This window comes from Hyperoodon ampullatus (assembly GCF_949752795.1).
Source record: "Hyperoodon ampullatus genome assembly, chromosome: 11".
NCBI lineage: Eukaryota > Metazoa > Chordata > Mammalia > Artiodactyla > Ziphiidae > Hyperoodon > Hyperoodon ampullatus.
In genome coordinates this window covers 17,931,571-17,952,770 of record NC_136924.1, presented here as the reverse complement: position 1 = coordinate 17,952,770, position 21,200 = coordinate 17,931,571, and the positions used below count along the sequence as shown (strand labels likewise).

General features: G+C 35.5%; 2 protein-coding genes across 2 annotated transcripts in view; one reads left to right on the top strand and one right to left on the bottom strand.

Annotated features, from left to right (window-relative positions):
- EEA1 (early endosome antigen 1) overlaps positions 1-13,640 on the top strand; it is a gene marked incomplete at its 5' end in the record, with an annotated part of 127,728 nt that extends 114,088 nt beyond the window's left edge. Inside the window, 9 exons of the mRNA XM_079714243.1 lie at positions 1,406-1,591; positions 2,607-2,738; positions 3,707-3,892; positions 4,796-5,034; positions 5,292-5,412; positions 5,976-6,074; positions 7,011-7,153; positions 8,081-8,130; positions 13,445-13,640. Coding sequence (XP_079570369.1) covers positions 1,406-1,591; positions 2,607-2,738; positions 3,707-3,892; positions 4,796-5,034; positions 5,292-5,412; positions 5,976-6,074; positions 7,011-7,133 — 1,086 coding nt within the window. The 3' untranslated portion in view covers positions 7,134-7,153; positions 8,081-8,130; positions 13,445-13,640. The remainder of the gene's footprint in view (positions 1-1,405; positions 1,592-2,606; positions 2,739-3,706; positions 3,893-4,795; positions 5,035-5,291; positions 5,413-5,975; positions 6,075-7,010; positions 7,154-8,080; positions 8,131-13,444) is intronic.
- PLEKHG7 (pleckstrin homology and RhoGEF domain containing G7) overlaps positions 13,449-21,200 on the bottom strand; it is a gene marked incomplete at both ends in the record, with an annotated part of 79,289 nt that continues 71,537 nt past the window's right edge. Inside the window, 3 exon segments of the mRNA XM_079714242.1 lie at positions 13,449-13,556; positions 14,784-14,881; positions 20,068-20,221. Of these exon segments, the coding sequence (XP_079570368.1) occupies positions 13,449-13,556; positions 14,784-14,881; positions 20,068-20,221 (360 nt within the window).

The window sequence follows — 21,200 nt, the reverse complement described above, 5'->3', positions numbered from 1 at the left end:
TTATACTTGCCTATGGAAAATACTACAAGTATTTTGCACAGGCAAGAGAGTTAGTTATCTAGCATTCTTTCTCTTTTACATCATCTTACTGAAGGGCATAACATACTATCTTTTTTTAAAAATCTTTTTTAACATCTTTATTGGAGTATAATTGCTTTACAATGTTGTGTTAGTTTCTGCTGTATAACAAAGTGAATCAGCTATACATATACATATATCCCCATACTCCTCCCTCTTGCGTCTCCCTCCCACCCTCCCCTCTAGGTGGTCACAAAGCACCGAGCTGATCTCCCTGTGCTATGCGGCTGCTTCCCACTAGCTATTTTACATTTGGTAGGTGTATATGTGTCACTGCCACTCTCACTTCGTCCCAGCTTTCCCTTCCCCCAGCCCCCGTGTCCTCAAGTCCATTCTCTACGTCTGAGTCTTTATTCCTGTCCTACCCCTAGGTTCATCAGAACTATTTTGTTTTTTAGATGCCATATATATATGTGTGTTAGCATACAGTTTTTTTTTTTTTTTTTTTTTGCGGTATGCGGGCCTCTCACTGATGTGGCCTCTCCTGTTGCGGAGCACAGGCTCTGGACATGCAGGCCTAGCGGCCATGGCTCACGGGCCTAGCCACTCTGCAGCATGTGGGATCTTCCCGGACCGGGTCACAAACCCGTGTCTCAACCACTGCACCACCAGGGAAGCCCTGTTTTTCTCTTTTTGACTTCACTTTGTATGACAGACTCTAGGTCCATCCAACTCACTACAAATAACTCAATTTCGTTTCTGTTTATGGCTGAGTAATATTCCATTGTATATATGTGCCGCATCTTCTTTATCCATTCATCTGTCAGTGGACACTTAGGTTGCTTCCATGTCCTGGCTATTCTAAACAGTGCTGCAATGAACATTGTGGTACATGTCTCTTTGAATTATGGTTTTCTCAGGGTATATGCCCAGTAGTGGGATTGCTGGGTCATATGGTAGTTCTATTTTTAGTTTTTTAAGGGCCCTCCATACTGTTCTCCATAGTGGCTGTATCAATTTACATTCCCACCAACAGTGCAAGGGGCTTCCCTTTTCTCCACACCCTCCCCAGCATTTATTGTTTGTAGATTTTATGATGATGGCCATTCTGACTGGTGTGAGGTGATACCTCATTGTGGTTTTGATTTGCATTTCTCTAATGATTAGTGGTGTTGAGCATCCTTTCATGTGTTTATTGGCAATCTGTATTATATCTTCTTTGGAGAAATCTCTATTTAGGTCTTCTGCCCATTTACTATCTTTATAAAGTATATTACTTTCCACTATGCTTACGCATAACTGTTATGTATAACCGTTAACTATTATGTTTCTGTTGAAATTTGCCAAAATATGACATATAATAATTTGGGGAAATTGTTTTTATAAGTCTGTAGAAGAGAAGCTTTCTCTAGCACAGGAGGACTTGATTTCAAATAGAAATCAAATTGGAAACCAAAATAAATTGATTCAAGAACTGAAGACCACCAAGGCTACTTTGGAGCAAGATTTAGCAAAGAAAGAACAGCAGTTGAGGCAGCAGAGTAAAGCACTACAAGATGCACAGAAAGAAAAGGTATTGTATTTTCTGATGAAATCTAGAATCTTAGTATTTAAGAACCAGCTTTTTCTAAGGGTAAGTAGGGGTGTATTTTATATAAAGTATGCTAAGTTATAAAGTTGAACGCATTGTATTGTGACCAATACATTTAAAGATCAGTTAAAATTTTATATGAATGAGAAATTCAAATTCTAGGAAACATTTTATTTTTGGTTTCATAATTGAAATTTTATATTTCCATCAGCTGATATTATTCCGAAGTGTACAATTCCTGAAGTTCTTGCTATATTTTATTTGTGCAGCTCCTGAATTGTTTTTTGGTTTTTTTTTTTTTTTGCTGCACTGTGTGGCTTGTGGGATCTTAGTGCTCTGACCAAGGATCAAACCCAGGCCCCTGCCAGTGAGAGCTGTGGAGTCCTAACCACTGGACCGCCAGGGAATTACCTCTGAATTATCTTTAATTTAAAAATTGGTGGATGTTTTTGTAGCGATGGCGCTGGTGAGGCTGGCATGAAATTTATGATTTGTGCCTCAAGGTTAGAAAATTCTGACAGAACTATAGTTTAGAGGCCTTTAATTACAAGGGCTTTAGATCAGGCAGATCTTGTGTTAGTTTTCTGGTTCTACTTTTAATAGCTTATTTAACTGCTCTAAGTCTTTGTTCCTTTACCTATAAAATGAGGATTAAAAAGAGCTACCTGGCATAGAGATTAGATAATATCTACTCCTCCTCCCTAGGTGCCCTATATAAAGATAGTGATGATGATAATAAGCATAAGATGGTAGTTTTAGCTAAACTTTAGCCAGGCACTATTAATTTAATAGTTACTGTAACTATTTAATCCTTATAACCATCTTATTGTTCATACTGTATAAATAAGGACACAGAGGCAAGAGAAGGTAAATAATCTGCTCAAGTTAACTAAGGTGGAAGAGGCAGAGACAGTCATAAATAGTAGCAGTCATTGTTGTTACATTACTTTGAAGTATTTACTTTAAAACTTTTTTTAATAAATCATTTTTTCTATAGTCACTGAAAGAAAAAGAACTAGTAAATGAAAAATGTAAATTGGCAGAGATAGAGGAAATTAAGTGTAGACAAGAAAAAGAAATTGCTAAATTGAGTGAAGAACTCAAGTCTCACAAGCAAGAAAGCATAAAGGTATGTGAAGATAATCATTGTTTTTCCTTTTGTATTGTATTAGTGTTGTTAAGATTTGTGTATATATACATGTGTGTGTATACACACACATACACTTTATTTATTTATTTTAGGACATACTATGTGCCAGGCACTTTGTTTTGCTGTTTTTTGACAAATACTCTTGTTCTCACAGTGCTCGTGTTGCATAATATCCATACACACATTGAAACTATGTTACCCTTGTTTTCAAATTACTGAATAAAGCAAAGTAACCCTAGAAGTTTAGATTTTGTTGAGGTGATAATTGACAGAGCTATCCATTATATGTAAGAGTTTAGAATTAAGATTTTAAGGGATTCTGTTTTTTTAATCGTTTTTCTTCCTAAAATCCTTTAATAATCTGTTGTTTAGAACATTTTTCCTATCATTAGCATGACTGGCATGCCACCTGAAAAAATTAACTGCTTATAATTTGCTTTGTAAAGTGTTTGTAAAATGTCATTTTCTTAGAGAAAGGTTGGATTTTCCCTTGAGTGCTCTCATAATACCTCTTATGTCTATCAGTATACTTGCCATTTTGCTTTATAATTACTTACCTCTTTATGTCATTATGTTCTTCCAGACTGTGACTTCCTTAAAGCAGGGAATGTATATAATTCATCTTTATATATATCCCTAGAACCTAACAGTGTGTGATGCCTAAATGTTGAACCAATAAATGCTTCCTAAATGAAGAAAGGAAAAATAAGGGGTAGAAATTTTTCACATAATTTAATCAAAACATATGCATGCAAAGCATCACTTGAATTTAAATGATTGTTGAGCAGGAAGTACCTAATATTTCACCTTTTTAATCAACTGTTTGAAATACTGAACTTTAAGACTCTTGTAAGAGGCTAAAACTCTTTGTTTATATTGTAATAAGTTGCATAAATTTGTTTTTTTTACTATAAAGGATGATTTATTTTGGCCTTACTTTCTCATAGGAGGTAACAAATCTCAAGGATGCCAAACAGCTTTTGATTCAGCAGAAATTAGAGCTTCAAGGGAAAGTAGATTCCCTGAAGGCAACCCTTGAACAGGAGAAGAAAACCCAGCAAATGCTAAAAGAGCAGATGAAAAAGGCAGAAGATGAGCTGAAGAACGAATTTATGGAGAAGGAAGCTAAACTGGTAAGTTAGTGGTGGGAGGTGTGTTTTGTAATTGATCTTGTAAATTAATCCAGTAAAAGAGGATTTTTCTACTTAAAAGTTGTGATTCAAATGCTCACCTAACATTTAATTTTTGATTTAAGACAAGAGATCTGATTTGTTTAAATAGCTGACATGTGATTGGAAATATTCTGTGATTATATTTTGGTTTATATAAGTGAAAATTCAATAAAACATGATGGAGGGGGGACACTTTTAGTGCCAGAAAAACAAACAAACCTATAACTGTAGATTGAGGTAAATGGCATGAATGCTAATCATGTTAAACTCATTTGTTTGGTCAAACTGAATGTTGATAAGGGGGAACGGAAACTTCAGTTTGGAATTACAATGACCAAAGTCTACTTTTCCTTCCCTAACTTGTGCATGCCAAATGGGAAGCATCTGGCTTTCCTCTGTTGAATTAAGTCCAAATATCCCCAGATAAATTGACTGCTGAATGTTTTCGATGAAGAATTGCAATTTCAAGTTCACACAGTGATTTGAAGTACTGTTTTTTTGGCAGGTTGATAGAGACAAAAGGATGCATTTGGAAGTTGAGACATAAGAAAATGCCAGCTCTGTCTCCAGGGCACCTTGCTATCCCTAACTATGTGTTCTTCCCCTGCTCTAGTGGAAAAAAGGAAAATCTCAAATTGCTTTACTTTAGTTTGATTTTATAAGAGGCTTGCTGACCACCATTTCAGTGTTATGACCATTGTCAGTTCAAACTACACAGATGTTTGTGGAATCAGTTTTATTAGTGCCTTCCTCCCTGAAGAAGTAACGTTATTTATGTTGCCAATATTTAAAATTCAACAACTAACTTAAAATTTGCACTACTTTTGTAATAGGTTTTTTACCCACTGTTTTTCCTTTTCTCAGCTTTCCGAAGTAAAAGAAAAAGAAGTAGGAATGAAGCAGCATGAAGAAAATGAGGCTAAACTTACCATGCAGATTACAGCATTAAATGAAAACTTGGGCACCATAAAGAAGGAGTGGCAGTCCAGTCAGCGGAGAGTCAGTGAGCTTGAGAAACAGACGGACGACTTACGGGGTGAAATTGCAGTATTGGAAGCAACGGTTCAGAATAACCAAGACGAAAGGAGGGCACTACTAGAAAGGTGGTTGATGTCTAGTAAAATTAGTTTATTTCCATGCTAAGTGATAAAAAGGTTGTTGTATTCCACATTTAAAAAAATAGAAGTCTTGAGAAAAGTGCTCCTGCAGGTATTTAAGTAGCCATTTAAAAATTAACCCTTACAACAGAGTTGAAATTAATGTATTATGTTTAAAGTTACTAAAGTAGTTCATTATCTGTGTTCAGGAGAGGGTCTTTAGTGATTTTTTAAGAATGAATTATTTTTGCAATCTATTTCAGGTGTCTTAAAGGAGAAGGTGAAATAGAAAAGCTTCAAACCAAAGTACTAGAACTGCAAAGAAAGCTGGATAATACAACTGCAGCAGTGCAGGAACTGGGCAGAGAGAATCAGTCCCTTCAAGTGAGTCACCTGGTGTATGAGGCAGTTTTTTAGTCTAGAATTTACCTCTTAGTGAAAAGTATATTTTCAGCATTAAAAAAAAATCTCATATTTAATAATACTTTTGAATGGCTACTGCCCGTCTAGCAGTATTGCAAGTATTACAGGTAATTAAATATAAGATTTAAAGAACTTATCTGAGACCCCAATGATTAGAGAGCCACGTCATTCATGAATTGTCATTATTGGGAAGAGCACAAATGAATTAATGAGTTGCTATGTGATAAAGAAGTGATCTGATTAGATGCTCAGAGTTCCAAGGAAGGATTGATCCTTAGGGTTAGAATGAATGGGAAATCACCAAAGGTTAGAAATTACCAATGCCTTTGAGGAATAAAACTTGCTTTGCTTTATTTATTTATTGTCATTCAGACTTAATTATGTAACAACTTTTGATAATGGAAGTTGATCAAAGTATTTCTGATTTTTAAAATTTTATCCATTTTAAAACTTGTCCACCAAATTAGAAATTATCATTCTTTACAATGTTGAACATTATAATGTTTTTTTTTTTTTTTGAATAGATCAAACATACACAAGCATTGAATAGAAAGTGGGCTGAAGACAATGAAGTACAAAACTGTATGGCCTGTGGGAAAGGCTTTTCAGTAACCGTGAGACGGGTAAATGGTTTTGTTATATTGCTATGGTTCTTGATTTTATTCCTCAGTGACAATGTTTTAACCATCGAAATTGTCCTGCATTTGACAGATTTTAAAAGTTTTGCCATTTATTGATTAACTTTAATTTACAACTACATAGGATAATTAAGTTTCATGAAATCTTGTTTCTGGTTAGAGTGTTTCAATTTTAGTTTTAAATTCAGTTATTACCTTCCTACTGAGTTACTCTCTTGGATAATCATTTTCTGAACCAGTGCATCAGTATTAAACTCATGTTTTAGTCATCATAGGGTTCTCTTAGAGGAAGAAAAAGCAGAGATAAAAAATCATTTTAGGGCTTCCCTGGTGGCGCAGTGGTTGAGAGTCCGCTGCCGATGTAGGGGACACGGGTTCGTGCCCCGGTCTGGGAAGATCCCACATGCCGCGGAGCAGCTGGGCCTGTGAGCCATAGCCGCTAAGCCTGCGCATCTAGAGCCTGTGCTCCGCAACGGGAGAGGCCACAACAGTGAGAGGCCCGCGTACCGCAAAAAAAAAAAAAAAAAAAAATCATTTAAAATAATGCCATTTTGTGATGTTTCAAGTTTATATTCCTATTGAAGAAATTATGCCTGAAACATTTTGTAAATAGGAATAGTTTTTCACCTGATAGAAGTGCTTTATTAAGTACTTTATTAAGGCATTAAAATGCCTCCTAAGGTTCTTCTGAGATTTCCAAGATAAATTCCATATTAAATGTTTAGTACAGTATCTGATTAAATAGGAAACATTCAAATTAACTAAGGGATTAAATCGACATACTGAGGTTTTATATTATTAAATGCTAATCACTTGAAAGTTAGTATACCTTCACAGTGAAGTCTGCTGTATTCTTGTAGTCTCATAATACTTTTGGTATAGTTTTTATGCTTAAAAATGTTTAATTTTTGTCATTTACAGCATCACTGCAGACAGTGTGGAAATATCTTCTGTGCTGAGTGTTCAGCCAAAAATGCCTTAACTCCTTCTTCCAAGAAGCCTGTTCGTGTCTGTGATGCATGTTTCAATGACTTGCAAGGATAATGGGTTATCGCAACTTCAGAGTAATATTACACTAACATTAGATTTTTAATAATACACTTAATAGATATCTTGGACTACTACTATTCGGTTTGGACAGTGGTTGCAATACTAAACCAAATTAGAATTCATATATTTTGGAATGTTATCAAGTAAAACTCTTCTATTTTTGTGAGACTCGAGCCCATCTTTCATTACTTTTTTCCATTTACCCCGGAACAGCTTTCATGCCAAGTTTAGAAGTAGCCAATGAAATGTAAATAAATTTTGGATGGAAAATAGCAATGTATTTTTTTAAATATAATTTCATTGTTCAGAAATGACATGAATGCACTTCCATAGCTTACTTCTTCTTTCTCCCAAGAAATGTACATGGGTGATGTTACCATAGCTTACTTCTTCTTTCTCCCACATTTAGTATCAAGAAATGTACATGGGTGGTGTTACCATATCAGATATGTTGCACAGTAACACATTAATTATATTAAATATTCTCATTGTGAAATGCAAAGAACTATAAAGCTTTTTTTCCCTTATACACAGGTCCATAGCTCAGTTGCATTGTTATTGTTACAAATTTACTACTCAAGTGTTCCAAATACAGATTATATTTAAATATTAACCATGAATTCAAACATGGTTTTTATTTTAACAATATTGATTAAATTCTTTTGGGTGGATTTTATGAAAACCTCTGGAAAATTAATTTGCTTATTTTATGGTTATCCTCGGGTTGTATTTTAAAGATTAGGGTTAATTTTTCTTTTTGTCTTTTTCTATCTCATTTTTAAACTCCCATGTAGTCTTAATTAAGAATCCTGCAAAACTTCCCACCCTCATCCCCAGTTGGAAGGTGAATAATAGAAGTTGTATAATGGTCCTATTCTCTGCTTAAGTGGGAAGTCTTCTGAGATTAGCCTTCATTTTATATCCTCATTTTGTCTCTCCAGCATCTTCAAGAATCTGAATTTGCTTTTTTAATGGATCTGCTTTTTTCAAGGTAATTTGGTTTAACCTTCTCAAGCATAGCTCAGCTTCACTGTAATTGTTTTATAGATTTTGCATCTTAAAGCTAGTAACTGATATTGCTATAGTCTTATCTGTGAAAACAAATACAAAATGGTAAGGAGACATTAAATATTCTGCTTTATATTTTCTGCTTTATATTCTCTTCTTACCTAATAGGGAAGGATTTTTTAAATTTGACTTAAATTTTAAAAGGTTCTGAATTTGGGGTTCCATATCAACTGTGTATCTGTTTACTTTGCAAAAATAATGCTGTGAAATTACCTTGAAATAACAGTTGGATAATAGAGTATCACCAAAAACAGACGTATTTAGGAATCCCCAAATTATAACTAGAACTGAAACAGACTGGCAAATTGAGGGTAATTAAAAATTAGCTTATCTGGATGTGAACAATGGAACTGAACTTTAATTTAGCAGTCTTATTAATTTGGAAAATTGGAGAACATCTGAAGAGAAAACTCACTAATATTGGTTTATTACTCTAAGAAGAAATGTAAAGGTATATATTCATTCAGTGCAATCAATCATTTGGTAATAGGGAAGGATGGGAGCTAATATTTCATTTACAATACAGTTTATAATGTACACTTTCAAATATCATGCTGAAATGAAATTATCATGTTTATGCTCTTCCTATAATGTATACAAACAAAGAGATTGCCATATATTCATTTAATTATTTAAAAAACCCATTTAAGTAAACTCTGTTGTCAGTAGCTACTAAGGACCCTGATTGAGTCCCTGGACTCAGATAAACATGTATCCTTGAGTGTATAGAACAAAGAAATACAGTGGATCTTTATTAAAAATAAGTTGGATAATAAAAATTGAGCTAAAATTATTTACGCATTTTCATATAAATTCTTTCAAACAGTTATAATTCTACACTTATAAGTAAATTAGTAAGCATGTTGGAAAAACATATTCACAGCACCACTGTTATTTTTTTATGATAATGAAACTTCACAGGAATTCTTCTGGCTTAGAATATTTGTTCACTCATCTCCCAGTTGGGTGCACTGAAGGCCTTTCCCTGTCTTGTCCCCCCACCCACATATTCACAAAAAATTGTGGGGACAACAAATACAACCATATGTATTTGAGTGATTTTCTACTTTTCATCTAGCTAATCTCACTTCCTAGGCCCCAAGTAATTAGGCTATTATATTTAGAAATGAAACAATATTTTGCTATTAATCTCACCAATAAGGTGTTTTGGAAACAAAAATTAAAGGGTTTTCTGTTTCTTTTAATTAAAAAGTCATCTTCTGAGTGCTTACTGGTTCGACATTTTAGATGTCTGCTGGTACTATTTGTCAGTGATTTAGAGTTGGCACGTATGGAGTCCCAGCTCTCACGCAAAGCCTATTGGCATCACGTGTTAGTAAATTCTAAACCCAAGCACAGAAACGTGAGTTAAAATCAAGTCTTGCTGGGTTAGTGTACAATAAACTACACCTACAGAATTTTTAGTAGAAAGAAGACAAAGCTGCTGGTATAGGATTTATTTTGAAGAAAAGAGGGAAACAAACACAAAAACCTCAATGCAGTGTATAATTTTGTTCAACTACCTCTTAATGTGGAATTAGCTAGTTTAATAGTTTCTTCACAGTAATGTTACATAGTAACTGCCAAATTTGTTAGTTCCCCATCTCTCTTGAAAAGGCTATATGATTATTTTATAGTTTTGGGAACTTTAAAGCCACTTTTTTTTAACCTTGCATTTGCATAAAGATGTTTAGCTTTTAAGTGGAAAGCAAATTATGATCATATATTTTGATATTCATGACCTATTTGACTATAGCAGTTTTTTTTAAATGCACTTTGGCTATGAAACCATGGATGATTTGATCCATAAAATTTAAACGTGCCATCAATTTAGTATTCCTAGACAAGAGCTTGATGAATGGTATTCTGTAATTATATAATATACCACACATTATTGTCTTAATTGCCCTTTGCCTGAATTTTAATGATCAGTTATTGTTGCAAATGTGAATACTGTGCATAAACTAAATTTATGTAAAATTGTATAAAATAGAATTGGAAATAGCTAGGTTCTCTCCCTGTAGAAGTAGTGAATTTACTGTAACATGATGCAGTTATGTATATGACATTCTGTACTTCTTGAACTGGATCATATATTCATAACTTCTGTAGATACTTTTTGCATGAATATTTTTTGTTTAGTTTTTGGATTCATTGTATTGTTTACTACTTGTGATCATGTAGTTGTGCCTTATTTGTGAGAGAGTTTAGCTCAGTAAATACTGTGGTTTCTAAACTCAGTGAGTGGAAGGTTATTGATTGTAAATGTAACTGATAAATAATATAACATTTGAATCTGTATAAAGAACAATGGAAGAATCCTTTATTAAATTGTTGCTTTTTTAAAAAAATATGCTAAAGATATTAAAAATAATTTCTAGTAGATATATTCTGTGACTAAATTATTTTGTCTATTTAAGAGTTATTAGCCATTTTACATTAATTTATTTACAGATTTAGAACTTTGCACTTGGATATAGACAATGAATGGGTGTGCTTTATTTTTTTAAATTAATTTTTATTGGAGTATAGTTGATTTATAATGTTGTGTTAGTTTCTAGTGTATAGCAAAGTAAATCAGCTATACGTATACATATATCCGTTTTGGATTTTCTTCCCATTTAGGTCACCACAGAGCACTGAATAGAGTTCCCTGTGCTATACAGTAGGTTCTCATTAGTTAGTTATCTATTTTATAGATAGTGTTAATAGTGTGTATATATATATATATATATATATATATATGTCAATCCCAGCCTCACAATCGGTGTGCTTTAATGTTCAACTAAGAATAGTAATTAAGTTCATATTTCAAGAGAAATTACTAATGCTATTTTGCTCGAGACATCCCCTTTTCATTTCATTCATTATTGAGAAAAATTAACAAAACTAAAAAATATTAAACATTATTAATCTCTTCTTTCATTGTACATTTAATACCCAGGTGACCATTTAAAGGCTCAATGTACCATTGCTTTTTACTGATCTTTTTTTCCCCCTGGGAACCAAAGTTCCAGAAGTGATTTTTCATTTTACTCTGTGTTTCCCTCGGAAGAGAATAACATGTATATCCTCAAGCACTTAATATATTATATATCAGATATGCTCTTTTGTGAGCTTTATAGAATTTCACTTTAAATACATAGTATATTCTTTTAAGTTTTATCTTATTGTGGTAAGAACAGTTAACATGAGATCTACCCTCTTGACAACTCTTGTAAAAGTGTGCAGTACAGCAGATCTCCCGAGCTTACTCATTTTGCTTAACTGAAACTTTATGCCCATTTATTAGTAACTCCCCACTTCCCCCTTCCCCCAGCCTCTGGCAACTACCATTCCACTCTTTTTGATTCTATGAATTTTTGAGTATTTTAGAAATCTCATATAAGTGGAATCATACAGTATTTGTCTTTCTGTGACTGACTTATTTCCCTTAGCATAATGTCCTCAAGGTTCATCTATGTTGTTTCATATTGCAGAAGTTCCTTCTTTTTCAAGGCTGAATAGAATTCCATTGTATGTACGTACCAGAGTTTCTTTATCCACTCATCTGTTGGTGAACATTAAGGTTTTTTCCGTATCTTGGCTATTGTGACTAGTGCTGCAATGAACATAGAAGTGTTAATATTTCTTGGTATATTGAATATTTTAAAGCTGTTTTACATCTTAACTAATTAAATTTACATGTTAACATAGTCAATCTTTTTCTCCCTTTAATGAGATTTAAGGGAGAAAATAGTTTTATACATATAAACTAATATATGTTTACAGGACTCGGACTAAAAGGAATCTTGGGAGATCACCTAGTCCATTGCCCTTTTCCTAAGTTGGCTGATATCTAGAAATCCTTGCAAGACAATTGTTAATTTCTTTCTAAGAAAATACATAGTTTTCATCTCTAAGAACTCACTTGAAATTTGTTCTCCTGTACTTTGCCTTTTTTTCTCATTTATTCTTAGGCATTGACCATAGTTACTGCTTTCCTGATTTTCCTTTCATTTTCACTTACTCCGAATAAATATGACATTATTATACATGGGCTGTGACCCTCCATTCTAATGGTGCTTGGCCCTTGAAAAGAACTGTTCTGCTGCACTTGTCTATACTGCCTGGTTTACATGGTGAAATCACATTTTTCTCAAAGAATTCACTGTGCATGTGACTTCCCCAAGCATCATCCTTTCTATCCCATTCTCCAGCTTAAGGAGATCAGTCAAGGTATCATTTGTCTTGCAGTCCAACTTGATAAATTTACTTACTACTTCCATTTTGGAAACTGCCAAAGGTACCATGTCTGAAAGTGAAATCTGTGATTTCCTTTTGATATAATCTGACTATAAGAACCAGTTCCTTACATGCAGTTAATAGTATATTCCACCATGATAATAGTTCAAGCTCTCTTTCTTAAGAAATTTTAATGATGTTTCAAGTCCTGCTAAATAAGACGAAGTAACTGTACTGTGCTAACACACACACACACATTCAAAACCAGAAGTTTTATGACAAACTCCACTGTTCTTCAAAAAGTGAGATTTAGAGAAAGATATCCTGCTATTTGTATGAAATTTCCCAAGTAAAACTGTTAACTGGTGAAACTGGAACAGATATTTGCTTTTTCTTTCTTAAAACAATGGAATTTAGTCTTTGGGATTTTCTCCTTCCATGTTAAGAGTTATAAAAAGTATACCTGAGATAAATAAACTGTTGGCGACTAGGAATTTAAAAACTGCTACTAAGATGGAGACCTTATTATTCATTGCTTAGTATGTTAAAAGAGCAATCAAACTTTGTATGAGGTAGGACTGTACAGCAGTAAGGCTGATTTATAAGTCATGTAGGAAACTTGGTTTCATTATAGATATACACAAAGTAAGATGCTAGAATTCATATCAGATGCAAGCGGTGGGCATTGTTTTCCTCCTGATACTGCATTTGCCTGATCATTCACCTTTTACGAACTATAATAGCATCATACTTCCCTCGCCCCTCTTGCAAGCCTGACTGAAGCATTATAACGTAGTCTGGATATCAGCATGTATACACTTACCAAGAAATTCCTTCTGGTTCAAATTTGTTGCAGCCATTATTACTCTATGCTGGGGAATTTCCTAGCTTAAATTCTGGAACTTCTTTAAAATGCACATTTTCTTTTAGCTCATCACTAGGTAAGTGTTACAAGTTTGAATGAAAGAATACCTTAATCCCTAATGTCTAAAAAGGTGTGCTACTTGTTTTAGGTCCCTAAATTTCCGAGGATTCTGCAGGCAAAGTGAATGAGGACATCTTCTTGGTTTCCTGACTCTTGGTGAAGCAAGAGATTGCTGCTGTTAATTGTGCAATCCATGTTTTCTGTTAAGAAAGAGAAAATATATAGAGAGAAGAGAATGTTAAATTTCTCACATATTTGGATTAGCCTTTTCCTTTGTATTTGTTGACTTGCTCTTTAAAACTGAAGACTGATGAAACATTTGCCTGTTTCCCATTTTCTTTCTTAAATCGAATATATCATAAATATCTCTAATCACATATGAAAATGCAAATGGATTAGATGAATATGGTATGCAAGTTGGATAAACAATTGTGAGTAATCAAGAAACCATAATAGTCAATGATGACTAATTACAAAGATGAATACTGGGGGCTTCCCTGGTGGCGCAGTGGTTGAGAGTCCGCCTGTGGATGCAGGGGACACGGGTTCGTGCCCCGGTCTGGGAAGATCCCACATGCCGCGGAGCGGCTGGGCCCGTGAGCCATGGCCGCTGAGCCTGCGCGTCCGGAGCCTGTGCTCCACAACGGGAGAGGCCACAACAGTGAGAGGCCCGCGTACTGCAAAAAAAAAAAAAAAAAAGATGAATACTGGGAATATAAGTAGTTTGAAAGCTGAATTCCTTGAATTTCCACTTTGTGTAGAAACAGAAGTTCTTAATCAGTGGCATAACTTGAAAAACAGACTGAGGGAGGAAATTGACTCCTTGAAAATAATGTAGTCTTCCATTAATTGTCTGGCCACATTGCTGCCCTGATGAAAGCCTACCAGGGGAAAGACAAAAATGGAAACTTCTAAGATAAAGAAACCAGAGTCAGATAGGCAGCTGCTCTTCAGCTCCATAGCTGTAAAAACAGTAGCATAGTTTCAAAGGGTGAAGAGAAGACTTGACACAGTTCATTTCTGCAGGAGCCCCTCACTTAAGCTGGCATCATACTGTTTGCATACTGGGGCTTTGGAAATTGATCAGATCATCTTAAAAATCAATCCAAAATGCAATCCAAAGCAGTTCTTCCCCCATTTCCTACAGATCCCCCAGAAGTCAGAGGCAGCTCTTGAGCTTCTGCCACAGGAAAAAATGAGGGAGGCTGTGTCAACACTGGGGATGTAAGAAGATGGTCAGTTCTGAGGTTTCTGAGCCTGGTATGGTCTAGATATTCATATCCTTCCCGTCCTTCCAACCTGCCCCCTTCCCAAAGCAGGAGAGGAAAATACACAAAGCTTTCCATTCACTGTTCCTTAATGAGCTTGGGGTGAGATTTTTTTCCTTAAGTCTTAAGAATCAAAACCTACAAAATTGAAATACATACCTTGATGTTTTCTGTTTGGGCTTGTAATAAGAATGCTGCTATACACTGTCGATAGCTGTTTTCATGTTGTATGAGGAAAGAATTTCTCAGCTCAAAGACTAGAAAAAGATTAAAGACAAAAAGCCAAAGCATTTAATATGAAATCCACAGTTTCTCAGTACAAGAACTTGGATTTTTGTTTCTTTATTAATGAGTGTGGGAGGTTTATGTCGATTAAAAAAGAATCTGATTCCAAGACCAAGACTTTACTGCTATGTCCAAAGAGAGCCCACTTAAATATGAAAACCTTTTCTTCCTTAGCCAATGACTTCTGGGGCTTGAGGAAATGCATTTATGGCTTAAGTGATGGAAAATGTATTCCTTCCCAAGGAAAAAGCTTAGCATAATAGGTAGATTTTGTGTGTGTAAAATATAGATAATACAAATACGAAAAATAATACAATCATGGTTTCTTTGACCTCCACCACTCCTTCTAAAAATGTTCTATTTTGGGGGCTTCCCTGGTGGCGCAGTGGTTGAGAGTCTGCCTGCCGATGCAGGGGACATGGGTTCTTGCCCCAGTCCGGGAAGATCCCACATGCCACGGAGCGGCTGGGCCCGTGAGCCATGGCCGCTGAGCCTGCGCATCCGGAGCCTGTGCTCCACAACGGGAGAGGCCACAACAGTGAGAGGCCCGCATACCGCAAAAAAAAAAAAAAAAGTTTTATTTTTGTACTTAAAGGGAAGTCACATCAAAACAACAGTTAAACAAATTAAGATGTAGCAAAAATACAAAACCACCTGAATGCTTCACAGCAGTCCAAGAAAAGGCAAAAAAATGGACTCAAATAAAATCCAACATCCACCAAATTATGTGAAATGTAAAACAACAAAAAAAATGTTGGCATGGTTTCTGTGTTTGAAAAGAAACAGTCTGTTCTGTCATTTCCTAGCTGGTCTCTTAAAGAAATGATAGGAGATACTGGGAGAGCAGATTTTCCTCTTTTTATACAGCTGGAGCTCTTAAAATGAAAGCTTCTTCCTTGAATTATTTATACAGCACCAGGAATAAAATTTTTCAGCCTATACATTCTTTCTACAGTCAGTTTATGTTTAGGAACAAATAAAACTAAACCAGGGCTGGCTCCGGGTCAAAACAAGTACTTCAGAGAGGAGGAGGAGAACACTGACTCTTCCTGGATGACCATTAAGCTGATGCTTGCTCACAGTCATTATTTCTGTTCCTTGAAGTTTGTGGGTTTAATTCAGACTCACTGAGGCAAGTTGGGCCTCATTTCAGAATCGAAGCAAATGTGAGACTTTTATTTTCTTAACTGCAAGAACTACTTCAGCATTACAGATTGTAATAGACTAAACCTCATAATTCCTAAATTCTACCACAACAAAGCCTGTCAAGGTCATGAAATTCTGTCCAGCTTCTCTGGGGTGAGAGGACTTAAACCTATTAAAATGACTTTCTGGAAAAAAGATCTGGCTGTTTTTGTTTTACTCCCTGATTTTTCTCTTTATAAATTCCCTGTAGTAAGTGAGGCTTTAAAGATCAGGTGGTTGTTCTTGGCTGGATTTCAGAATCCATGTTCCTCAAAACTGTAACTGTAGTTCTTAGTTATTTAAGGTATCCCTCATCTGTTTAGTTTGTAATATGGCTACTAAGGGCTTAATAAACAAAAGGACCTGGTATGGCTAGGCTTAGAAAATAAAATGAGATAATAAATGGTCAGGAATAGCTTTTTTCTCTCTGATGTTCTAATATAATGATTAACAATTAATAGTTGACATCATTTATTCAGCACCTACTATGTACTAGGCAGAGTGCTATGTATTTTTTTCCTTTTTGTGTCATTTAAACCACAACTAACTCCAAATAGCCAAAACAATCTTAAGAAAGAAGAATGGAGCTGGGGGGATCACACTCCCTGACTTCAGACTATACTGCAAAGCTGCAGTAGTCAAAACAGTATAGTACCAGCACAAAAGCAGAAACAAAGATCAATGGAACAGGATAGAAAGCCCAGAAATAAACCCACGCACTTATGGTCAATTAACCTACAACAAAGGAGGCAAGAATATACAATGGAGAAAAGACTGTCTCTTCAATAAGTGGTGCTGGGTAAACTGGACAGCTATTGTAAAAGAATGAAATTAGAATGTTCTCTAACACCATAAATAAACTCAAAATGGATTAAAGACCTAAAAGTAAGACCAGATACTATAAAACTAGAGGAAAACATAAGCAGGACACTCTGACATAAATTACAGCAACATTTCTTTGGATCCATCTCCTAGAGTAATGAAAACAAAAGCAAAAATAAACAAATGGGACCTAATTAAACTTAAAAGCTTTTACACAGCAAAGGAAACCATAACACAAAAAGACATCCTACAGAATAGGAGAAAATATTTGCAAATGATGCGACCGACAAGGGATTAATTTCCAAAATAAACAAAGAGCTTATAAAACAACCCATCAAAAAATGGGCAGAAGACCTAAATAGACATTTCTCCAAAGAAGATACACAGGTGGCTACAGGCACATGAAAAGATGCTCAACATCACAAATTATCAGAGAAATGCAAATAAAAACTACAATGAGGTACCACCTCACACTGGTCAGAATGGCCATTATCAAAATATCTACAGATAATAAGCTGGAGATGGTGTGGAGAAAAGGGAATCCTCTTACACTGTTGGTGGGAATGTAAACTGGTGCAGCCACTATGGAGAACAGTATGGATGTTCATTAAAAAACTAAAAATAGCGTTACCATATGATCTAGCAGCCCTACTTCTGGGCATATATCTGGTAAAGACAAAAACTATGATTTGAAAAGCTATATGCACCCCCAGTGTTCACAGCAGCACTATTTACAGTAGCCAAGACATGGAAACAACCTAAATGTCCATCGATAGATGAATGGATAAGGATGGTGTGGTGTGTGATGTGTATATATATATATATATATATATATATATATATATATATATATATATATATATATATATATATATATATATATATATATATATATATATACACACACACACACACACACACACTGGAATACTGGCCGTAAAAAAGAATGAAATAATGCCGTTTACAGCAACATGGATGGACCTAGAGATTATCATATAACGTGAAGTCTGACAGAGAAATACAAATATCATATGATACCGCTTATACGTGGAATCTAAAAAAGGGATACAAATGAACTTATTTACAAAACAGAAATAGACTCACAGACATAGAAAACAATTTTTTGGTTACCAAAGGGGAAAGGTGGGGGAGGGATAAATTAGGAATTTAGGATTAACAGGTACACACTACTATATATAAAATAAACAACAAGGTCCTACTGTGTAGCACAGGGAACTAAGTTCAATATCTTGTAATAACCTATAATGGAAAAGAATCTGAAAAAGAATATATACGTATGTATAACTGAATCATTTTGTTGTGTACTTGGAACACTGTAAATCCACTATACTTCAATTAAAAAAAAAAAAGGTCAACTAATTCCCACTTACAAATGAGGGCACAGATGAGGTGAATTTTTCCAAGGTCACACAGCTTGTGAATAACATAGCCAGGATTTGAAACTAGGTCTCTGTCACTCCAAAGCACCATCTCTTCTTTTTTTCAGACTTGACTCCGTCTCACTCTACAGCTGTTCTACCTCATGCACTGTGTCTGAACAGTTAAAATAACCACCAGAGCAATGAGAAAAATATTTAAAAAACAGAAATGAAATGGTAGTGACAAGTCAAAAAGTAACAAAAGATGGTGGAAGTATGGTTTTTAAAAAGGTACTGATTTTATTTAAAAAGAAAAAGGAATACAGGGGGAAAAACATGCATCTCCTAAGGGAATCCTGTGATGTCAGATTTCCCATAAAGTCCAGTTGGCTGGCAGGGCTGTGGCTGACCTGAGCCCACGCTGCTTCCCTCTCTTGCTTGGGGGATCTGACACCTTCCTCCACTCACATCCATTTATCGTGGCAGAATCTTCTAACTATGGCCACTGTAGTAAGAAGGTTGTGCTCCTCTGAGATGCCCCTTTTTAGGCTTGCTCGGGAAAGCTCTCTGGTTTATGCAGACTTTGGCCTGTGATAGTGATTGGTCCATGTCAAATCTGCTCTAAGAGGCCTTAAGGCCTGCCCAGTTGCTTTTCAGCAAATCTTAGCAGACACAGAAAAAACAGACAAAAGAGGCAGAAGGCTCTAGTTCTGGATACAGGTTTCCCCTCATTGGAGCCTTGCTGCTCTTGGGGAGAGAGTTTGCATCCATTCACAAGTTAAACATTTAAATATACAGCTTAGTTACACTGGTGTATTCACTGGGTAATGTGGCTCTGCTGAGTACAAGTAGGTCCTGTGCTAATGACTGGTGCTCTGGGCTGGACTGCTGGAGTGGGAAGTGCAGGACATGGATAGTGCTCCCTCTTTTCCTGCTCCTCCCTCGGGACAGGAAGACACTCCCCTCCTGCCTGGCTTTGCTGGTCTTCTAGGAGCCTGTACCCAAGAAAGAATGATGGATGCTTCCTTCTGAACACTGCTACCACCCGCCCAGTACTAAGTAGGCCAGAATGTCCTTCAAGGCCCTCCGAGGCCCAGGGCTTTCCTGACAGGATTTATTGATCTTTCATTGCTCTGAGAGCTCCATCTTTGTAACTCCAGGGCACTTACAGGGTGCCTGGTTCACAGGAGACACTCAGGAAATGCTTGAAAAATAAACAAAAATATACATTTCTGATCTATACACATGATGTATATGTGTATATGTATGTACATATATTTATATATTTCTGGCATTTTTCTATAGAGCAATTGCAATAAAATATCTTAGGCTTGCATAGCATGTCATGGTTTACCAGTGCTTTGACAATAGCAATAGTACTAAAAATGGTTAACAGAATAACCATCCTAATAATAGCTATCATTTATTGAGTGCTTTACCTGCATTATTTCATTTAATTCTCATGACAGCTCACCGGGGTAGATATTATCCTGATTTTACCAAGATGAATCTGTGGCTTAGAAAATTTAAGTACCTTGCACACAGGGTCACACAGCTAGCAAGTGACAGAGCTGGGTCCTCCAAGCAGTGGAAGCAAGTCCAATACTCCTTCCATAACTAGCTTGTAGAGTGAGTGATATTTAGCTACACAGGAACCCAGTATTATCTTTCATGAAGATTTAAATTAGATTCAAGACCTGTTACCAAAAAAGGCCAACATAAAACTCTGGGATAGCAAACAGATGAGCGGAATGATGAAAACAGACACATACCTGACATGTGGAGTGGATCGAGCCCTCTGACAACCAATCTGTCTAGTGGAATGGGCTGATCGGGTACCATACATGAACCACCTTCTTTGATTACTGTTTGTAGCGCAGGAATAACTGAAGGGCACATTAAACCAGGGTCTGAGCCTCCAAGTTTCTAAAATTGAGGAAAATAATGAGATAAGTAGGAAGTAAATATTGATGCACATACTTAAGGTACATCCTTAAGTAAACTGATTTTCAGAAACAATTGCTTGAAATCCAGCTTACTATTCTTTCTGGATCTTGAAAAGCATTTCCCAAAGTACAACAGTGATTTAAAGCATAGTGTTTCTGATCCCCAAGTTTAATTACCTGAATAAATAACAGGGTAATTTCATAGCTGGGAAACATTTAAATCATTATCACATCAATGGGAAGATCTTCATTTCCAGTAGTATCCCTCTATGGTACTGAGTTAGATGAACAAGAAAGAGAAGCCTCATGTTGGCCAACTCTGTCCATGGGATTTTATACTAAAATCTAAATAAATAAATTCCATGCTCTATGATTTGTAAATAACTGAAATTGTTTTGAATATATAAAATACTGAATTTTTCAAAGAAAGGGTGTCAAAGATTGGGATGTACGTGAAGTAATTTGTGCATTAAATAGCGAAGAGAAATTTAAAGCAGATAACATTCCTTATTTCTTCTTCCAAAAAAATAAACGAAACCTGGTGTCTTCTCCGGGTGGTTCTCTCAGATTTATCAGACGGAAGAATTTAAAGAGGAATTTAAAACAGATAACATTACTTATTTTGGAATCAAGTTGTGAAGCATGAAACCAGAATATTATCTTATAACATGGCCAATAATGGGCTGCCACTAGTTCATGGGCTCTGATTTGTGCCATTATGTAAAGAGAAGGTAAGCTGTGCTTAACGTCAGGTTTTAGAAGGGGACAGAGATTTTTCAGAGCTTGCCTGTTCAGACATGCTAGCCTGAGTAGCTGAAAATAAGAGGCCATCCAAGTTTCAAAACTGTGACTTAATATTCTCCAACACCCATTCCCTCCTCAACCACTGATCAACTATGCACGGATTGATTAATGGGTGTCTATTTTATTGCTTAAAGACATTTAAATTATTTAGCTCA